The sequence below is a fragment of the Dromiciops gliroides genome, chromosome 5, assembly GCF_019393635.1.
Source record: "Dromiciops gliroides isolate mDroGli1 chromosome 5, mDroGli1.pri, whole genome shotgun sequence".
NCBI classification, from domain to species: domain Eukaryota; kingdom Metazoa; phylum Chordata; class Mammalia; order Microbiotheria; family Microbiotheriidae; genus Dromiciops; species Dromiciops gliroides.
Genome location: NC_057865.1, coordinates 269,155,517 through 269,178,714, shown reverse-complemented (window position 1 = coordinate 269,178,714; position 23,198 = coordinate 269,155,517). Strand labels below are relative to the sequence as shown.

At 40.3% G+C, this 23,198-nt stretch overlaps 1 protein-coding gene across 1 annotated transcript in view; it reads right to left on the bottom strand.

Moving 5' to 3' along the window:
• PLEKHG7 (pleckstrin homology and RhoGEF domain containing G7) overlaps window positions 1-21,284 on the bottom strand; it is an 88,146-nt gene extending 66,862 nt beyond the window's left edge. The window contains exons 1-2 of the mRNA XM_043965386.1: window positions 20,512-21,284; window positions 17,830-17,852 (exon numbers count right to left, since the gene is read on the bottom strand). Coding sequence (XP_043821321.1) covers window positions 17,830-17,852; window positions 20,512-21,207 — 719 coding nt within the window. The 5' untranslated portion in view covers window positions 21,208-21,284. The remainder of the gene's footprint in view (window positions 1-17,829; window positions 17,853-20,511) is intronic.
• Window positions 21,285-23,198: the final 1,914 nt, after the last annotated feature.

The following is a 23,198-nucleotide window of genomic DNA, read 5'->3' as shown; positions in this document are numbered from 1 at the left end:
CAATTTCTAAGGGAGTTTACATTCTAATGAAGATGTGGTTCAAATATTGGCTATAAGACAAATCACTTAATGTCTCAGTATCCCAATCAATTTTCTTGGTCTATAAGTTGCAGATTAAGTGAGGATCTGCTTTGGGAGTGGAAGTTTGTTTACCAGTAGTTCTCTATATAGACAAGTGAAATCATAGGTCCAGAAACCACACCCTCTCCCCAAGTACTCTGTGAGATTTTTCTCTAACAACTGATTCATACACCACTAGGGAGAGGGGCAGCTAGGTGGTGCAGTGGATAAAGCACCAGCCCTGGATTCAGGAGGATCTGAGTTCAAATGTGACCTCAGACACTTGACACTGACTAGCTGTGTGGCCCTGGGCAAGTCACTCAACCCTCATTACCCCACAAAAAAACAAAAACATACAGTACTAGAGATCCTGAATCACATCTATAAATGAAACCAGAAAATATAAAGAAGTTTCTCCAAAACAGGAAGATAGTTCACAGAAAAGTGAATAAAGAAAATGATGGGAAGTGAAGCAAATGAGGACGTTTATTCCAATCATTGACATTTTTTAGAGTTTCTCTATGCAAAACATGGAGGATGCAAAAGCAAAAGTGAGAGGGTTTACCCTCAAAGCTTTTATATTCTAGTGGGGAGAAATACCATGTTTTCAGCTAAGTGAAGACAGATCATATACACAAACACTAACAACTGAGGGAATCTGGGCCGGGGGGGGGGGGAGGCACTTGAGCTGAGCCTTGAATCTAGCAAAGAGTTCCAATGGGGTAGAGAGGAAGAAGGAAATCATGCCAGGCATGTGAAGTTTCTATCCTTTGAGCATGATACAGAATAGATGCTTAACTAATGGTTGTTGATGGATCAAATCATCACAGGGAGGAAGCCAGAAGAGCAGAAGAAAAAAACCTTAGCCAGCAAACACTTCATGTCCCTGCCAAGCAGTGAATCATGGCAGCCAAGAGCAACACTGCTTTAGAACATAAACTTATTTCCAAAATATTATGGGGGAGGATGAGGGCAGATTACAATTTTCACAAAACCATGAAATACGTTGGACGGAAAAACAAATCTGCGAAAAATATGGTAAGAAATTCAGCTCATGGGATTATCTCAAGAGCATTTATAGATGAACCTAGAAAGACAGGAAATGGAACAAATCACACTATTTCCACAGCAACCAATTCTCATCATTGATGACAGGGGCATGCCCACATTTGAACTGGAAGTGGTTGCATTATTTGAATTTGTGCTGCAGGATTTCCATTGAACTAGAAATACTTCCCTTAATTATAATGTTGAAAAGTGAAAATTCAAATACCTGCAACCACTTTAGAGGGTTCGTTATTCAAACTTCTCTCAGTGACAATGATATTTAAGAAAATGAACTCAGGAAAAAGTTAGACCTGTCCATATAGGAAATCCTCTGCAATCACGTAGGCAATAAGGCATTGATTTTCTTAAAATGTTTATTTTAAACTGACATTTGTTTTTATAACAACTTTATTTCCATGAATATTTTTCTCCCTTCCTTACCCAAAGAAGCCTATAATGAAGAAGAAAAAAAGAAGAAAAACAATTCATCAAAGCTAACCAATACCCCAATTGAGTCTGAGAGTTTATATGATTTGCTGAACTCTTAATATTCCAGTTTTGCAATAGAAGAACACTGGATCTGTGATTTTATTGATATAGAGACCTCCTGAGTGAGGACACTCGCTCTAACACTTTCTCTGTACCTGAGAGCTTTGAAGAGTTGTTTAAAGCTCTCTGAGGTTAAATGCATTTCCTAGGCTCACACAGCAACTGAGATCTTTCTCTGTAAAGAAGAGAGGAAGGTATCTCTTCTTCAGGACCAATCTTATTCAATATAATAATACCCGGATTGTTTTTTTGTCACTGTTTTAATTGTCTCATCAAAGGATTGATTTTCAAGATAGCTCAAAGAATACATGATTCCAAAATAATGGAAAAGAGCATGACTAATAATAAGAGGAATCTTCTGGTGGAAAAAGAACCAGCCTAGACACCAAAAAGACCTAGGTTCAAATCTTGCCTCTTATAAGTACTGGCTATGAGACTGAACAAGTCACGGAACATCTCAATGCTTTAGGTGGCTCTCTAAAAATATATAAATTGCTGAGGAGGTACTGACAGAGAGAGGTGAAAGGTTTTTCCTCACCTGGGAGTATCTTAGACTAATGAAATCATAGGACGAATCTTTATTCTAAAAGATGCCCAAGAAGATAACAACTACTTTCTCATCTTTCTAAAATCTTTAAGAGAATGGTCTGTACATTTATCAAGCATGACTCGATGAAAAGGTGAGAAGCTAGTTGAGCTTACCAAGATCTTTCTCAATGGCATAGGGCATATTCCCAGGCATACAATTGATCCCTCGAGTTTAAGGCATCAACGACCCTACTGTGTGTATTTTGTTGGTTTTGATCTGATAGATCCAAATTCAGATCATTAAATGCCCTCCTCATTTCTTTCTTTCTTTCTTTCTTTCTTTCTTTCTTTCTTTCTTTCTTTCTTTCTTTCTTTCTTTCTTTCTTTCTTTCTTTCTTTCTTTCTTTCTTTCTTTCTTTCTTTCTTTCTTTCTTTCTTTCTTTTTTTTTTTTTTTTTTAGTGAGGCAATTGGGGTTAAGTGACTTGCCCAGGGTCACATAGCTAGTAAGTGTTAAGTGTCTGAGGCCGGATTTGAACTCAGGTACTCCTGACTCAAGGGCCGGTGCTCTATCCACTGTGCCACCTAGCTGCCCCTCCTCATTTCTTAAGGTGCAGCCGACCATATGTTAAGATCAGACAAGAGGCTTTGATAAATATGGCCAGAGAAATGATTCTTTTGCTGCGATCCTTTGACTTCTGTGACAGAATGTCTGCTGCTGATCATGCTGGTCAGAAACCTATTCTGTGAAGAAATCCAACTAGTTGAAGAAGATTGTCCACCTTAGCTCTGGCTTCTTGAATCTCCTGTCACCTTGGGTGAATCCCAGGTTTTGTGATTGGGAAAAACTGCTGTGCAGTACATCCAAACTCCTCTGAACAATCTATAAAAGCCTTTGCAAGCCTTCTAGCTTTCTAGGCTGATGGAGCATTACTTCCCTGCAGGCATTTCTATACACTAGACAAATGAATTTATTTGCTGTTCCATCTCCCACCTTCATTGCACATTCTCATCTTCATCCCTAAAATGCTTGCCTTCCTCAATTCACCTGCTGGAACTCCTAGTTCCATTCTAAGCTCAGGTCAAGTGTCAACTTATTCAAAAAGTCTTTTCAAGATGAGTTGTTAGCTCCCCCCGCCCATTTTGTATTTATTTTGCTTATACCTTACATTTACTTATCTATCTATCTGTCTGTCTGTCTGTCTGTCTATTTTTTGCAGGATAATGAGGGTTAAGTGACTTGCCCATGGTCACACAGCTAGTGTCAGGTGTCTGAGGCCGGATTTGAACTCATGTCCTCCTGAATCCAGGGCCAGTGCTTTATCCACTGCACCACCTAGCTGCCTCCTGTTTTTATTTTTATTTATTTATTTCATTTACTTATCTATCAACCTCATAAGCATGCATAGAGTGTGGAAAAGGTATGCTAATACACACCCAGCTGCCATTAACATTGTCTTTCCCATGAGGTGAATGGTAATGCCAGTTAGGTGGTACAGTGGATATCACTTGGTTCTTGGAGCCAGGTAGATTTCAATTTACATTCTGCCCCTGACACTTACTATTTCTGTGACCCAGGGTAAGCCATTTAACTACCTTAAGGCTAATTTTTCTTGTCTATAATGTAGGGATAATAAAAATTAATAATTACTCTTAAAATGACTATTTATTATCATAGAACTTACTTCATAGTGTTGACATGAAGATCAAATGAGATCAAATATAAAAACTTTTTGCAAACCTTAGAGAGCTCTAGAAATGCTAGTTATTATTATTATTATTATTATTATTATTATAAATGAGTTCACATAGGTAAAGGGCTTTGCCAACTTTAAAGTCCTATATAAATGCTAGCTATTATTGCAATGCATGTCTATGATAAACATATTTTTCCCTCTAATAGAATGTAAGTTCATAAAGGGCAGGCACTGTCCTACTTTTGTTTTTGTGTTTTCTTCTAAAAGTGAGTATATTGATTGAATATTTAATTGAAGCCTCTTTACATGACAGGTATCAATTCTCAAATGTTGTCTTCAGGTCTAGCAGCTCATTTACCCAGATTGGACAGTTCCCCCCATCCCCCCACTCATTATGAATAGCTTAATCACAGTGCAGGATGCAAGAACCTAGGGGGATCAATTAGCCAATGAAACAAGTATTTATTAAGTCCCTTCCATGTGTCAGGTACTATACTAGGTGCTGCGGATTCAAAGACAAAAATGAAACACTGGTTGTTCTCAAGGAGTTTCCAGTCTATCAAGGGATATAGGAGGGATCTAGCTTGAGAAAGGACAGCCTCCATGGCTTTGATGAAAGTATCAACTTCCATGGCAAAAATCTGGAGCTATCATGAACCATCATTTTACTGCTCTGGAAAGCTTTCTAAGGGTCAAGATTTCAGGGAAAGTCTTTGGGTTTGAGGAGATCCATGTGTTATGTGATTGAGGTAGAAGAATGCAGTTCAAAAAGGGGAGGGGTAGCAGAGAATGATCAGATGGTATTGGAGGACTCCTTGATGAAAGGAACAGGCAAGGTTTTGCTGATGGTTTTCTTCTATAGACAACTTCACAGTCTCACAGTTGATCAAGAGTATAGATCACATATAATCAATTCTGTTAACTTTTTGTCAAATTACAACAAAAACCAAATGGCCTGGTAAAGCAAACACAGCCTAGAAGGCTATACTCAAATACAATCTCTCCCAGGTACATGCCAGTGTCAGGAGTCTAGAATAAAAAAGAGCCACAAAGATCAATCCATTCAATGATACTTTGAATATCAACATTAAATGAGGCCTAAACCACATGCATGTTTGTTAAGAGGGTTCATAAGTGTCAATATCCTATGCAAAATTAAAATTGAAGAGGGAGTCCCTGTAGATGGTGGCTTTCTAGATGCTCTAGACATGGACAGCATTGCAATAATTAGAGGAAGTTGCAGAACACTTGAAAGCCTTTTTAATAAGATCCTTAAGTTACTTAGAAGCAGCCAGGTAGCACAGTGATTAGAGCACTATACTTATAGTCACGAATACCTGTGTTCAAATCCTGCCTCAGATGCTAACTGTATAAATGTGGCCAAGTCTCTTGACCTCTCACCTTTGAATTCCTTATCTGTGAAATGGGAATAATAATAATAATTTATATCTTATAGGGTTGTTGTGCAGATAAAATAATATATGTAAAACATTTTGCAAACCCTAAAGTATTACACATATGTTAGCTATTATCAATGTAATTATTATCAAACAAGATCTGCTTAACAATCTATACAATGACAACCAAGTGGATAAAAAATGTTTATTGGCCAGATCATTACATGCAGTTGGATTGGCAATCCATTGGTTTAATCCATTGGTACATATATCTTGTAAAGGCATTGCTGATGCATAAAGGACTGGACCCACAAAATGAATATGAGGAAGGGAGAGCTATAAATCGCATTTGGGAAATTATCTCATGTTTTCAATCATCTGAATTTCTTCTCTGCTGCCAAAGACTTAGTCTCATGTTGTTTCCATACCATTAAGCTATATTGCCATCAGATCACAGGATTTAAGTTGGGAGGACTACAAGGGGAGCTCTTTGGCTATTCAAGGGCCTCCCTTAAGCACCAGCTCTGGTCTCTTGAAATACTATCTTATGGTGACAGGGCAGAATCTCAAAATGAGCATGATATTAGAAATGCCACTCAAGTTGTCTCTAAAAAATCCTTCTTATCATAGACTAAAACCAGCTAAAAATAACTCCGATCCTTTGTCTCATAGGAATGGCTATCAAATATTTTCATAAAATACCAGATATCTGTGGAAGGGACATGGATGTATACTTCCCATGTTGTTTCTGCATAGGTTAGCACAGTAGAAAAGATACATAGCCATACTCACACTGGAGGCAACAATGCCTAAGAGAATCATGGGATTCTTAGTTTGATTTCTGAGGGTAATTCAGATTGCTCAAAGGTGCAAAGGTCAGTCACTATAATTAAAGTTACTAGCCTTCATTACTGACTCTGTCAGAATGCCCCTAGCTGTAAGCAGCATTCGACCTTGCTATATCTCAGTGTTGAGCCACAGGACTACACTCATCAGTGTCAATTGCTGGCCATGGTGCTGGCAGCCATTTTGGTAATAGGGCTACTAGAGTGGCCATCATTCAACAAATATTATTAAATAGTTAGTGAAGAACACTGTGCTAAGTGTTAAGTGACATACAATGTTTAGGAATAAATGTTTTTACTCTCATAGATCTAGAGTCCAGTGGACAAGGGAAGAGAGATTGAGCAACCAACAGAGATTGCTGCAAGATAGTATCATGTGATAAATACAGAACGGCAAAAAAGTAACTGCTACTTTACCAGTTTTGTGCTATGTAAGGTCTTAGGAGAAAAGGCATTATCAAGTGGGGAGATCAGGGAAATCTTCATGGACTAATTATAATTTGAATTAGTCTTTAAATGATGAATGGGAATTCACCAGATGACGAGAAGGATCATAGGATCAAAGATGCAGCACTGAAAGGGACCTCAGAACTCATCTAGTCCAAACATCCCATTTTATAGATGAAGAAACTAAGTGCCAGAGAGGTTGAGGAACTTGCCCAGTGTCACACAGGTAGGCAAGAAGATAGTTGGTGGATCTGACTATAGCAGCCCCTTTGGACCATAGATTTGGTGTTAGAAGAGATTCTAGAGATCATTTTTTAGATGAGGAAACTGAAGGCCATGGAATTAAAATGATTTACTAAAGAAAGAAACTGGTAGTGGAAGAGCCAGGATCTTAATCAAGGTCCTCTGACTCTAACCCAGTAGTCTTCCTATAATGTTATACTTCATACATATTATCCATATTTAATGCATAAATAACAGACTGAGGAAAGGCACAGGGACATAAGCAAGCATGATACATTTGAGAGTCAGAGAGTAGTCGAGTTTGATTGAAACATAGAGTTTATGGAAGGGAGTGATTTAGGAGAAGGCTGTAACAGTGGGGTGGCACCAGATGAAGGGATTTGAATGACAGACAGGGGGTCTTGGACTTTATGGAGTAAGCAGTCAGAGCTATTGAGAACTTTTGAGCATTTAAGTGACATGATGACCTGTAGAATTTATTAATCTGGCAGTGACATGAAATATGGATTGCCTGGGAAGGATGGAGACAGGAAGAACTGCTAGGAGGCTATTATGATATAATTGTTGGGTAGTAATGAAGATCTACATTATGGTGGTGGCATTGGGAATTGAGAGGAAAGGATGGGTATAGAGATATGCCTGAGGTAGAGTTAATAGGATTTGGTAGCAGATTAGATGTAAAAGGTGAGTGAGAGGGAAGTGAATGGTGTTGCCATAGATGAAAATACTGAAGTAAGAAAAGGGAAATTTAGAGGGACAAATGATGAGCTCATTTTGGAAATGCTGGGTTTGAGGTGACTATGGGACACATAGCCTGAGATGCCTTATAAGCCATAGAGGACACTGGGATGGAATTCAGAAGAAAGGTTAAAAGGTTAGGATATGTGTCTATACATGTATGTATATGCACACTATATATACATGCAAGTTTATACCATGTTTATATGTTAGTGTATTCAAATCTTGTCTTAGTCACTGGTTGTATGACCCAAGGCAAATTGCTTAGCCTCCCTGTGCCTCAGTTTCCACATCTAAAATGAGGGGGTTTGACTAAATGTCCTCCAAGTTTCCTTTTAGCTCTTAATATATGACCCAGTGATGCAGTTAGGGACCTCAATAACCATCTAGTCCAGTCTATACCTGACCAAGATTCCTATCTGAGACCTACTTGGCAAGAACTCATCCAGCTTCTTGCTTGAAGACCTCTAGTGATGGGGACTTCCCTTCCTTCAGCTTATTCTGCCCTTTTTATAACTCTTGCTGCAAAGATTTTTTTTAAATTTGAGCCTAATTTTGCCTCTCTTCCACTGTGAATGACCTTAGCAAAGAAAAAAAGAGCAAAAGGGACAGGAAAAAAAGAGAACAGGAATTTAGAGCTGGAAGGGACCTTAAATGTTCATGTTGTCCCTACATGTTGGTTTCTGTGCAGTGGATTAACTGTTAGAGCTGAGATATTTCTAGCAGTTGTAGGATCCATTGGAAAATTCACCCTCAATTTAACTATGTAATTCATGATGTGAAAATCATCCAAGAAATAATTAGGACAAATTCTGTAGAATGAGGAGAGCTAATTGGGTAATTTAGTGGGTTAAGGGATAGAATCCTAGGGTTGGGACTCTGGAGAATATCCAACCCTTGGGATTTTGGGTTCTTGCTTTTCCTGCTCTACCAGAGAAGCCTTGGGCAGGTACTGCTCTGTGCATGCTAGGGGAAGCAAGGTAGCCCTGGGATTATTATTGCTCTGCCTTAATGGGAAGAGTTGTCAGCAGGAGAGTTACTGGTTGGCAGTAAGAGAAGGGAAGGAAGAAGAAACCCTGGGGAAGAGAAGAAAGAGGGCAAGAGGGTTGGGGATTTTCTCTGTGGGAGAGAGAGAAAGAGGAAGTGACCAGGTTATAATGCCTTGGAAGTCAGTCAATTTCTGAACCCAGCTGATTCACTCATCATCTCATCCTATTCTGGGTTAAAAATTATTTGTCCTTTCAATTTCTTCTAAGAGTTCTGCCCTGGGGTAAAGCACCAGTAGCCCGGATCAATTTATCCCCTGATCTAAGCTGATTTGGCTTTTTCCTTTAAACAATATGAAACAAGTCATCTACCTTTGGGTCCACAGTATTATGCTGGAAAAGTTTTCTGAATGTTTTTCTTTGAGGGAAGAAAAATCTGATTGTTTCATTACAGTTTAGGGAAGGAATCATGTTACCTTTTGCAAAGGTGAGACTCAAAAATGACTCAAAGGCCATTTGCCCATGGCCCTGATTAGGCTTCCTTTCTTCCTTATGACTGACTTCCAATACTCCTCGCATGTTTCAAGGCCAATGCCTTTCCAGCTGCTTATTTGGATACATTTGTTTTGTTTTGTTCCCCATTTCCTTTTGAGTATTTTCATTAGAAACCTACTTAGTATCATGTCCTCTTATGCAAGCTGCAGGGCTAGCTCTGCTATAATTTTAGGTAACTAGGTGGTAAAGAGGGTAGCTGGGTGACACAGTAGATAAAGCATCGTGCCTGGGGTCAGGAGGACCCAAGTCCAAATCTGTCCTCAGACACTTACTATCTGTGTGACCCTGGGCAAGTCCCTTAACCCTCTTTGCCTCAATTTCCTTATCTGTAAGATGAGCTGGAGAAGGAAATGACAAACCAATATATTTGTCAAGAAAACCCCAAAGGGGGTCACAGAGAGTCAGAAATGACTGAAATGACTCAACAACAGGTGGTTGAAATGGGTAGACCACTCAACCTGGATTCAGGAAGATCATAGTTCAAATCTTACCTCAGACACTTATTACCGGTGTGACCTAGTCAGGTCACTTAACATCTGTCTGTCTGAGGACTTTTATCTTCTTCAGTGCCTAGTTTCTTCATGCTTTCTGTGTACCCTCTCAAAAGAAATCTGATCTGAAAGAGGTAATGTGACATAGAAGATGGAGCTCAGGACCTGGATTCAAATCCTTTCTCTAACAAATGGAGATAATAGCACCTGCCTTGGAGGGTTCTTGTGAGGGTAAAATGAGATAATATTTTAAAGCACTTAGCAAGCCTTAAAGAATTATATAAGTGGGGGCAGCTAGGTGGTGCAGTGCACCAGCCCTGGAGACAGGAGGACCTGAGTTCAAATATGGCCTCAGACACTTAACACCTACCAGCTGTGTGACCCTGGGCAAGTCACTTAACCCCAATTGCCTCACGCCCCGCCCCCCCAAAAGAATTATATAATTGTGAGGTATTAATACAGTTGGCCAAAGGTCTCACTCCCTCATCTCTCCCCTACTGCCTGGTTGATATACCAAATCCCCCTGGTACTACTTTGTTCCTTTGGTTTAGAACTTTGTTCCTTAATTCTACTTCCTTTATTTGGCTCAAACTGTTGATCCTTTTTAAAATACAAATAACCTGGGGGTAGAGTGTTCAAAAAACACTTTAAACATTATTAGTCCTTTATGCCTTAGTTCTTAATCTTTCACAAGATCATAGCTTCAGAACTCTAAGGGGCCTTAGAGGCACTCCATACCTTCATTTTACAGATGAGGAAATTGAGGCCCAGAGAGGTTAAGGGACTTACTCAGGGTCACACAGCAAAAAGTATCTAAGGTAGGATTTAAATTCAGGTCCTGAACTCCATCTTCTATGTCATATTGCCTCTTTGAGAACAGATTTTGGTTTTTGGTGGGGGTGGGGAGGGGGTATAGAGAAAGGATGTAACTAGGCCCTGGAGAAGAAAAAATGAGGATTCACTGAGGAGAGAGAGGATGAAGAGGAGAGAGAGGGTACATAAAGGGGCCATGGTGCCAAAAACACATTGTCAACCCCAACCCCTCTTGGATGACAAAAGCAAAGCAAAACCCCTCTGGCATTGCAATAGGTGCTTGACAAATGGTTCTTGAATTGATGCTACCCAGACTCTTTGGCTCTAAATATGAGAATCATCTTTAACTCCTCCCTTTTCAATCAATAAGCAACTACTGTGTACACCAGGCACCATGCTAAGCCTTAGAAATTAAAATACAAAACCCAAGGTTATCCCTGCCTTCAAGGAGCTCACAATCTACTGGATGTGAAACTTCATCATTTCAAATGCAGAGGGTCCTACTCAACCATGAGAACAATGGCAGAACCCAGTGTTAAGATCAGCCCCTAGGGGCAGCTAGGTGGCGCAGTGGATAAAGCACCAGTCCTGGATTCAGGAGGACCTGAGTTCAAATGTGACCTCAGACCCTTGACACTTACTAGCTGTGTGACCCTGGGCAAGTCACTTAACCCCAATTGCTTAAAAAAAAAAAAGATCAGCCATTAGATGGTGCCATGGTGTATAGAGTGCTGGGCCTGTAATCAGGTTGAGTTCGAATCTATCCTCAGTGACTAGCTTTGTGACCTTGAGCAAGTCACCTAACCCGGTTTCCTCATCGGTAAAATGAGCTGGAGAAGGAAATGGCAAACCACTCCAGGATCTTTGCCAAGACATGACAAGACCGGGCTGAAAACAAATGAACAATAACAAATGCTAAGACAAGTGCTTGGGGGTGGAAGACTCTAAGAGGCACCAGAAAACTGCTGGGGGGTGGGGTTGCGGTTATAAAATGTTGACAAGGGAGACAGGCACTTCTCAACTGCAGGTGCTAGTTTGGGAGCAAGAAATCTAAGTCAATGGTCCCAATTCCTGTTGGATGACAAAGGTAAAGAAAAAAAATCAACTCAGTGCTGCATCTGGAAGAAAAGGAATCCTCTTTTGTAGATTTTCTTTGGCCTCGCTTTTCCTCTCATGTTATGTAGTTTGCATTTACATATTCTTTTCCCTAATAGATCTTAAATAAGCTCAAGGGAGGGACTGTTTCATTTATGTCTTTGGATCACAGCACCCAGTGTCTGGCACATAGTAGGTGCTTAATGAATGCTGGTGGATTTATTATTAGATAGTAGATTTACCAAACAAAGAACTGTAGAGCTGAGATTCTGCTAGAATTTTAGGTGTATGCCTGCATGTTTTTCAGAGGCAAACTGCTGCTCTCACTGTTTCTTCGTATATCCACAAGGGCATATGGGTACACCTTCTGCTCTCAAAAAGGTCATGCCCACAGGGCCTTAGTGGAAGAATGGGGAAGGAGGAGATGAAGAGATAGAGAGGGCAAGCCTTATCTAAATCATACTATGTCAGAACTGGAAGGGACCTTGAAGATGATCTAATGCAACCTTCTCAATCTAAACAGGGGAGGAGACCACATTGGAAATTTAAATTTATTCATTCAGCAGGCATTTATTAAGCACCTAGTATGTGCCACACACTATGCTAGATGCTGGGAATTTAAAAAATCCCAGTATGCCTTCAAGAAACTTACATTCTGATTGGGAAAAACTAGATAGATAGATAGATAGATGATAGATAGGTAGATAGATAGAAATATAGATGAATAGATAGATATATAGATTATAGATAGATGACAGATAGGTGATAGATATAGATGATAGATGATAGATATAAAGATGGACAGATAGACAACCAGAGATAGATAGACAGATATCTTTCCATATGTATATAGATTTATATCTACTTAAATATTTATAGAGATGTCTTTATCAATATATGCGTATATATTTATATATACACACATGTATACACATATACATACATATATATATATACATATATATATACACACACACACACATAACTATATCTACAAAAAGTATGCAAAGAAATTTCTAGGGGTAGGAGAAAAGAGCCAGAACTATGGGTGAGGCTTGTGGAGGTATCAAAATTCTATGAGATAGAGGAAAGAAGGGGGTATATTCTGGTCATGGAGGCAGGAGATTAAATACTATGTAGGGAGAGCAGCATACAGGTTTGTTTGTCTGGACCATAGAGTGTCTGAAGGACAGTAATGTTCAGTAAGCTTCAAAAGGTAGAATACAATCTGATTTCTTTTTTTGGGGTGAGACAATTGGGGTTAAGTGACTTGTCCAGGGTCACACAGTTAGTGAGTGTCAAGTGTCTGAGGCTGGATTTGAACTCAGGTCCTCCTGATTCCAGGGCTGGTGCTCTATCCACTGTGCCACCTAGCTGCCCATACCATCTGATTTTAAAGGACATTAAAGGCCAACCCAAGGAATTGATATTTAAAACTTAGGGCCAATAGGGAGTCAGTGAGGGTCTTTAAGTAAGAAGAATAATGTGTTCACACTTTAGCTTTAGAAAGCTTATTTTGGCTGGCATTTGGTTGTTGTTGTCTGTCCTTCCTTCTCGAAGCAGATCATGATATCTGGGAGATGATGTCATGACTTGGAATGAATTGAATTTAAGTGAGGAAGGACTATGGAAAGTCATCAATAGAGCACTGGGCCTGGAGTCAGAAGGACCTATGTTCAGATTCAGCCTCAGATACTTCCTATCTGTGTGACCCTGGGCAAGTCACTTCACTCAGTTTGCCTCAGTTTCCTCATCTGTAAGATGAGCTGGAGAAGGAAATGGAAAACCACTCCAGTGTCTTTGCCAAAAACAAACACTCTAAATGGGGTCACAAAGAGCCAAGGATTCAGACGTGTGGTAGATGAATTGGAGAGGGAAGAGAATGAAGACAAGGAAAGCAAATAGGAGACCATGGTTCTCCTGATACTTCCTCAACCAAAGGTGAGGGGTTCCTCTCCTGGCATAAATCCCAACCATCTGCTTTTCTGATGATAACTGCAGTGATGGCCACAATTCTAGGAATGCCCTCCATCGCTGGAGCTGGGGTATGAAGTTCTAGTATGAGTTTTTGTAGCACTAAGGAAATATTCATGGGTTTTAATTTTTAGGTCTCCTGTCCTCCAAAGTGCTTTTAAAAGCTCTTTAGCAGAGCAAAATCTCAGGGCACACCAGGTAAAACAGAAGCCTCACTGAATCTGAAATAGTAGTTCGCTGGTACTGGGACTATCAAAGAGGGCTACTGATGACCTGACATCTCCTTGGAAACCAAATGCTGAATCTTCCTAAAGGAAAAAAAAAATTGTCCAATCTTAACCTTCTGATATTATACTCCTTCTCATGATCACTTTTGATCTTCTGGGAAAAATGAATTGGTACATTGCAAAATAGCCAAAAATATAGAGTTAAAGGACTTGGGTTCAAATATTTATTTGACCTGTGTGACCTTGAGGAAGTCTTCTTGGAACTCAGCTTCCTTATCTATGGGTTGGCCTGGATGACCTCTAGGGTCCAATTCTAGCAGTTTCATAAATTATCCCAACTCATCCTGGGGGCATTTCTCCTCAGGAAAGGCAGAACATCTGATGAAAATTTTGCTCTTTCATTTGACATTACCAGTCTGGCCACAACACTTGAGAAGTAGCCAGGGTGTCTCTCAGTCCTCCTAACTTCCCTGTAGTTATTTTCCGGAATGATCTGAGTCAACTCCTATTGTGGGAACTCCCTTCAGTGATACAGAGTATGATCAGTCTATGACTGGGTAGATTATAAAGCCATGAGATTTAGAGGTAGAAGTGAATTTCAAGGACATCTTCTCCGTCATTTTACATATGAGGGTCCTGGAGAGGTTCAGAGACTTGCTAGGGGTCACATAGTAAGTGGCAAAACCACAATTCAAATGCAGGTCCTGACTCCAAACCCAGCACCTTTCCCCCTGTGCCATATGATGTTCTAAGGAATTGCTTGAGGAGTATGGTTAAGTGATTGCCCAAGATTATACAGAAAGTACATGTTAGAGGCCATTTTAAAACCCAGGACTTCTTGATTTTAAACCACGTATTACATCTATCATATCTAGTAGTCTCAAATTTAATATTCTCCTAAACTGTACATTGCTGCTTACCTCTGCATCAGAGGATCCCTCTCTTCCTTCAATCAGGAGTTCAAGTACCATGGTCTTGCATGAAGTCTTTCCCAATGTCTACCATCTGCTGGTGCCAAACTTCCAAACTACCTTGTATTTATTATCCTTATATATTTGATATAGACTTATATACAGTATGTACATGTTGTATTCCCTATTGCATATCTTTTGTGAAAAGGATAAGAACCACCTAGTGAAGTACCAGGTAGGTGCTTAATAGGTGTCTATACTTGGAATCTCTTTTACTTACTTACTTACTTACTTACTTACTTACTTACTTACTTACTTACTTACTTACTTACTTACTTACTTACTTACTTACTTACTTACTTACTTACGTTTTTACTTAGAGGCAGGATCTCCCTATCTCACCCAGGCTGGGAATGCAATGGCCAATCATTAGTCTGACCCTGATGTCAATTGGCACAAAAGCATTGATCTACTCAGTTTCTGGCACCCCTCCTTAGGGAGCCTGGTGGCATCATGCTCTCAGGGGCTTATCATATGGGGGCCAGACTTAGTGTAGATATTTGTTAGCTTTAGCTTGACTGCAGCTCAGAACTCCAGGACTCAAGCAATGGAGACTAGCTTCAGCTTTCCCAGCTGCAGGGATTATGGGCATGTACCCTCATGCTCGTCTTCAGAATCTCTTTGAGAAATACAGATTTCTAGCCCTTCACACGCAGAAAACCAATTAGATGAAGAAGAGCGCATTGCCCAGGTGATACTATGCCATGGGATGGGCAGCCCATTAGTTAGACCTGAGGTATTAAATGCATTACTCTTTGGCTACAACCCTGCAAGTTCTACCTAAACCAAGTATGTACCCCAAATAGATTAAAATGTAATTGGAAGGGCAGCTAGGTGGCGCAGTCGATAGAGCACTGGCCCTGAATTCAGGAGGACCTGAGTTCAAATCCGGCTTCAGACACTTAACACTAGCTGTGTGACAATGAGCAAGTCACCTAACCCCAATTGCCTCACACACACACACACACACACACACACACACACACACACACACACAAAACCCAACACAAACCCCCCCAAAAATGTAATTGGAAAATACTGAGCATAATAAATACAATAGAACATTGATAATGTTAAATATGTAGTTTTCTAAGTCAATATGCTACCTGCAAGGGTACTTATATGTCCATTAGGAGCCCCATTTCTATTTGAGTTTGATGCCAATGAGTTAGAACATCAGTGAATATATACCTGGAAGGCATTACAGATCGACAATGACCCTTAATAAATGCTTATTAACCAACCAACAAGGAACTGGATTCAGATTTGAAGAGAAGGAAAGGAGGCTAGATTGAATTTGGGAAACCAAACAATACATTTAATTATTCCAAACTATTCCCAATAAGAACCAAATATAAAAATGTTCAGTGCCAATGCTTTCCTGGTAATAATATGATAGTTGCAAATTAAGAATTGGAGCATGACAAAATGTTTCAAGATTATATGGGGCAATGGTGGGGCATGCAGTAGTTGTATATTGTATATTGTTGTTATTCAGTCATTTCAGCCACGTCCAACTCCTCATAACCTCATTTGGGGATTTCTTGGCAGAGGTACTGGAGTGCCTTGCCATTTCCTTCTCCATCTCATTTTACAGATGAGGAAACTGAGGCAAACAGGATTAAGTGACTTGCTCAGGGTCACACAGCTAGTAAGTGTCTAAGGATTGATTTGAATGCAGGAAGAGAAGTCTTCAAGGCTCAGTGCTCTATTCACTATATCATCTGGCCCACCCTATCGCATATTACTAATGATTAATTACACATACCCTCAAATAGCTTAGAGAGAAATTGTATAATGAAGTAAAGGAGTCATCGAGGTAGAATGAAGAGTCACAGATGAGCAGCCTGAGTGTTATAATGGTATTATCTATATCTAAGATATCTATACCTGACGTAGGCAGAAGTGTCAAACTCACAAAGACCTGCAAATAGATTACAGTGTAACTGCAAAATGTTTAACAAAATAAATAAAAATTAAATACAATGTAGATGATGTTACTTTGTGCTTTTCTAAGTTAACAAGCTGCTGCAGGGACTCATTTCTATTTGAGTTTGATGCCATTGAGTCCTAGCTAGTACCATGGGAGGATCTGTGGACAAGAACTGTGCAGAATGAGAAGACATAGGAGGGTTGTGATCAGCATTGGGGGAGGAAGTTGCCATATGGATGGAATAATTGCAGGTACTTACTGTGTCCAATACTTTAGGTTTACAAAGTGTTTTATGTGTAAGATGAGGAGGTTGGCCCAAATGACCTGGGAAGTTATTTCTAATTCTAAGTCTATGGTCCTACATCAGCAAGTTCAATGCTCTAACTTTCCATGAGACAACACCAGCCCTCCAAGCACAGAGATGTCAAAGTATCCTTTGAGGTCTTTGTTTATTTTGGTTTCTTAAATCAACAAATGCTGCCCCTCGGGGTGTGGTATTTAAGCCAGAGTAGTTAAAATTGAATCAGTAGGGGCAGCTCGGATAGAGCACCGGCCCTGGATTCAGGAGTACCTGAGTTCAAATTTGGCCTCAGACACTTGACACTTACTAGCTGTGTGACCCTGAGCAAGTCACTTAACCCTAATTGCCTCACCAAAAAAAAAAAAAAAAAAGAATCTGTGACAGCATCTGACTTCCTTGGCCTGCCTGAAATAGGGTCAATACATCTGAATACAGTAGAGAGGCATCTAGGAGACAAATCCGCATCTACAAGTAAGGATAATGAGTTAGCTCCCAACGTAACCCTCTGTCACTTATAATTAGCGACCTGTTTCCCCCTTCATGGAGACGGAGACTTATGAAACTGTATCATAATTTTTTACAGCCTTTTCCCCACCTTTGGCAACTAGATGACTCAGTGGCTAGAGCACCAGGCCTGGAGTCAGGAGGAGAGAGTCCAAATTCTATCCCAGATATTTCCTACCTGTGTGACCCTGGGCAAGTCACTTAACTTCAGTCTGTTTCATTTTCCTCTATTGTAAAGTGGGGCTAATAATAGCACTTACCTCTCGGTACTGTTGTGAAGATCAAATGAGATAATAGTTTAGTGCAGGAATGATTCCTTCCTTCCTTTACTTCAATGCAATTGAAAATTTAAAACTCCACACAATTTTTTTTAAAGAAGCAAAACAATAGTCGACAGTTTATATAACAGGAAAAATAAATATGTACACACCTGGACTGGTAAGCTTCTTCTCCCTAAAATGAAAAGAAATTCTAGTTTTAATCCATTTTAGTCATCAAGAATATAAAGTAGGTATTTTGAAAGAAAAACCACATTCCCTTCAACCAGAATTATTGAATCTAGATTTTGGTTAATTACAGTTGGGATTTTAAAGAGTTCTTTTTTTGAGCCTGTTTCTAAAGCACGGATCTGATGACATTACTCCTCTGCTCAATAAGCTTCAGTGCTTCCCAGTTGTTGCCAAGGATGAAATTAATACAACCATATCTGTTTGGCATTAAAAGCCTTCCCAGGGGGCAGCTAGGTGGTACAGTAGATAAAGCACCGACCCTGGATTCAGGAGAACCCGAGTTCAAATCTGGCCTCAGACAATTGACATTTACTAGCTGTGTGACCCTGGGCAAGTCACTTAACCCTCACTGCCCCACAAAATAAATAGATAGATAAATAAATACCTTCCCAATATGGTTCTAGACTATCCTGATTGTCTTATTTCATATTACTTTTCTCTTCTACTTTGTATGCCAACCAAACTGGCCTGGCCCATGTATGTCATTCCATTTCTGACTTGCAACCAACCAATCAACAAACATTGCTTTAGTATTTGCGGTGTGCTAGGCACTACGCATACATACAAAGAAAAAGAAAAAACCCAACCATTTCCTGCCCTCAAGGATCATAGATTCAGAGTTACAAGAAGCCTCAGGGACCATCTAGTTCAACCACCTCATTTGATAGAGGCGGAAACCAAAGGCCACTGGGGTTAAGTGACCTGCCTCAAGTGTACAAACAGTCCTAAGCACCAGAGGCAGCATTTGAACCCAGGTTCTCTGATGCTAAAGCCAGTGTTCTTTCCATTACAACACACCACCTCCCTTAGGATGTGTTCTCTCCTTACCTCTACTTTACAGAATCCCCATCTCTCTTCCCAAGACTCAGCTCAGCTATTATCTCTGAAACAAGGCCTGTTCTGATCCGACCGCTAGTATCTGACCCCAGAAATTCCTTTGCATAAATTTGGAATTTCCGTATCTGTGTACCTGTTGTATTCCTCCACTCTCCCTCTAAGTAGAATAGAGGCTACTTGAATGCAGGGGTCGGGGTCGGGGTCGGGGGAGGCCTTTATTCCTGATGTCTAGTACAGTTACCAGTACATGATGGGTGTTTTTTAAAAAAAAATTTCTAAATACATGCTTGTCACTTATTGCTCCCCAGCTCTACCAAGCTACAAATGGGTATCCCAAATCCAGTATGAATTTCCGCGTTTGCTTTGTTGTTGTTATTCAGTCATTTTCAGTAGCGTTCGACTCTTTGTGATCCCATTTGGGAGTGGTTTGCCATTTCCTTCTCCAGCCCGTTTTGCTTTGTTTTGTTTTGTTTTGCAGGGCAATGAGGGTTAAGTGACTTGCCCAGGGTCACACAGCTAGTATCAAATGTCTGAGGCTGTATTTGAACTGAGGTCCTCCTGAATCCAAAGCCAGTGCTTTATCCACTGCGCCACCTAGCTGCCCTCCAGCTCATTTTACAGATGAGGAAACTAAGGCAAACAGGGTGAAGTGACTTGCCCAGGATCATACCACTAATAAGTGTCTGACGCCAGGTTTGAAATCAGAAAGAGGAGTCTCTCTGATTCCAGGCCCAGCATCACCAAGTTGCCTACTTCAGCAAAACACTACTGACTTTAGGCAAGGCTAGTGCAACCTCTGTGTTGCTGGGCAGCTCAGGCCAGTCATGGATTCGTGGGAAGCATCACAAATGGAAGTAGTAATTAGAAGCACAATTGTAGACCTAGTGGAACCTCTTCCCTCTGGGGTGTGTGTCTGCCTTCTTTGACATTGTTATTGTAACCACCTCTCCCTTCCCTTTCAAAAAAGCGGACTGGTCCTCCTGTATCCTCCTAAAAACACATGTGCTTGAACCATCTTTGCCTCCCAGAAGAATGAGATCATGGTATCACAGACTTCGGGCTGGAAGGGACCTGAGAGACCATTTAGGTGAACCTGCTCACCTTACAGGTGAAGAAACAGAGCTCGTTTTCTTATAGAAAATAACTAATGTGGTGATGTTTGTCATAATTGTACATGTCTGATCCACATCTGATTGCTTCCTGCCTCAGGGAGGAGCAGGGGAGGGACGGAAAGAGCGATAAACTTTGGAACTCAAAGCTATACATAAAAATGTTTATTATTTATTATTTATTTAATTTTTTTTTTTTGGTGAGGCAATTGGGGTTAAGTGACTTGCCCAGGGTCACACAGCTAGTAAGTGTTAAGTGTCTGAGGCCGGATTTGAACTCAGGTATTCCTGACTCCAGGGCCGGTGCTCTATCCACTGTGCCACCTAGCTGCCCCCCAAAATGTTTATTATTAAAAAAACAAGAAATGGAGTTCTGAAAAATGAAAGAATTGGCTCAATGTTATACTGATAGTAACAGGGAGAGGATTTGAACCCAGGTCCTCTGAGTGCAAATGTAGTATATGCTTTGTGCTACATCAGAGCACAGTGCCTGGTACATACATGTTTATTGACTATTGACTATACTTCCCACTGGAGAGTGACATAGTCAGGGTCTGCCCAGGGGCAGTGAATGAAGGCCCAGGCTTTAGAGATGATCTTTAAATTTGAGCAGTTTCCAAGGACAAGGCAAAATAGCTTCTGTCTGAGTCATCTTACCTGATTCTGTTGGTCATGGGTCATAAATCCAAACGGAGGCTGATGTTCTTTTCCAGAAAGAGAAGTACAGTTGGAGTGGGCCATATTATTTGTCTGTAGCCCAAGGAAAGCATCATTGTCCATGAGGCTGTTCGTTGGACATGGCCAACTGCTTTTGGAGTTGGTAAAATTGAATGATGCCATTGTTGTTTGCAAGTGGGGAGCTGCTTTGGAACTGAGGCTCAAGGATGACAGAGACTGAGAGTAAGCCGTGGGGCTTCTGGGAAGATTTTCATAAAGTGAGCTCAGAGAACCTGTCCGCCGTTTCCAATTTCTCCAGGTAGATGCTTCCAAAGAGTCCTGGGGCAGCAGAGAGGTGCTGCTTCTGAGCCTCCGCAAGGTGGGAGAGGTGGAAATCCGGCCAAGGGCTTGCCTATCAAATCGGAAGAGGCTACCCTTCCCATTGCCATACTCTGCTGAGGGACTCTTGGGAGACTGGGTAGGACGACCCCCATGACTTCTCCTCCGAATGGATGTATTGGAAATCTCTTCATCCTGTCGGGAGGTAAGGCCCTCATTTTCAGAGAAAGCTGACCCACTGCTCTCCGAATCGCTGTTCTCCAAAGAGCTCCCACTGTGATCTATTTTCTTATTTTTCACGTTCAAGTAAGCTCCTTCATTTGGTTCCAGAACATAGTCAGGAGAATGTTGTTGCATTTTTTTTTTTAAATATGATGGACCAAGTGCTTGGAATCTGTTGTCAGTAATGGAGAGTCAGATTAGGAGGGATGGGGGAAGACCTGGAATGTCTGCTTCACCATCAGTGCTAGATGGAAAGATAAATAGCATGATTACCATCTAGATAACCCCACCACCATCACCACCATAATTAACATTTGGGATCCCACCATTTTGATCTAAATGCTCTGGTTATTAAAGTTTGTTTACTGCCTGCATAACATGCCTTCCTGTTTCTAAGAAGAAAGCTTTCCAAAAAAAAATTTATAAATATACTTAGGAGGCTTCTTGGAACCCACATTGTTGATGATTCCACTGTAACTGAATAAAGATGTATTTAATTTCCCCTAGCTTCTGATGTTGTGTTTTTTTTTTTTTTAAGATGCAGTACACCCTTCCCCTTCTAGTTCATCTCAGGGATACATAAACAGAGGAAACCAGCAAGCTTTCCTTGGGGTTTAAGTTATAGAAGGCTTAGGAGATTATGATGAAAAGCATTTTTCAAAACACAAATGAGATCTTATCAATCCTGAAGATTTAGTAAAATAGTTTGACTAGACCCTCCCCCAACTTCTCTCCACCAGATTTTCTTTATCTCTCTTTAATTAGAGATCTGTTTCCAATCACTATTAGTTCCTAAGTCATTCTTATCCCCATTCCCCTGTTAACTAATCTAGGAAGAGGCCTATATCTCCCTTCACAAAGAGGGCAATTTTGAAATGGCTTTACCATTTCTGTTGTATGCCATGTTAAAAAAGAATAATGCAGGGGTAGCTAGGTGGTGCAGTGGATAGAGCACCGGCTCTGGAGTCAGGAGGACCTGAGTTCAAACCTGGATTCAGACACTTGACACTTATTAGCTGTGTGACCCTGGGCAAGTAAACTTAACCCTCATTGACCCACAAAAACAAAGGAAAAAAAAGAAAAAAAGAATAATGCATAGAAAAAAATGTAATGATTCCTTTTTCAAGATAAGGTACTTAAATTTTTGAATATATAATTGGTAGTATCTCTTTTGCCAGCTCAAAAGCCTCCCCCTTCTAATTCATAGTTTGTAGATATAACTCAGGTAGAAGAAAATGACAGATAAAGTACTATTGCAGCAATTTTCACAGGGAGTATAGTTCACTGGATTCTTCTTGTTTTGAAAATGTGAAGTTCCTAATGGCTAAGTTTGCATTTTAGGTTCTGAGTTGAGAACTGACTGACTTTCAAAGAATGTCAGATCTAGTATTATAGATGTTATTATATATTATGTGTATTATATAATATGCAAAACACATATACTTGTTACATATTAATCTAACATGTATGTAGTATTATATAGCATATGTATACCTAACATGTCTATGGAAATAAACATGTGCTTCTATAAACATACAAATACACATATACCTACATGCTTTGCCTGGTTTCAACTTCATATATCCCTGGTATATATTGTTGTTCAGTTGTGTCCACCTCTTTGTGACCCCATTTGGAATTTTCTTGGCAAAGGCACTGAAGTGGTTTGCCATTTCCTTCTCCAGTCCATTTTTACAAATGAAGAAACTGAGGTAAACAGGGTTAAGTGACAAAGCCAAGGAGGTCACACACCTTGTGTCTGATGCCAGATTTGAACTCATAAAGATGAGTCTTGGGGGCAGCTAGGTGGTGCAGTGGATAAAGCACTGGCCCTGGATTCAGGAGTACCTGAGTTCAAATCTGGCCTCAGACACTTGACACTTACTAGCTGTGTGACCCTGGGCAAGTCACTTAACCCTCATTGCCCAGCCAAAAAATTAAAAAAAAAAAGAAAAGAAAAATAAAGATGAATCTTCCTGACTCCAGGCCAGGAGCTCTATGCACTATGGTGCCACCTGGCTTCCATTTATAGGTGTGTATACACACACACACACACACACACACACACACACACACACCCCTATATAGGTATATATTCACATATACACATACCCCTATATAGGTAT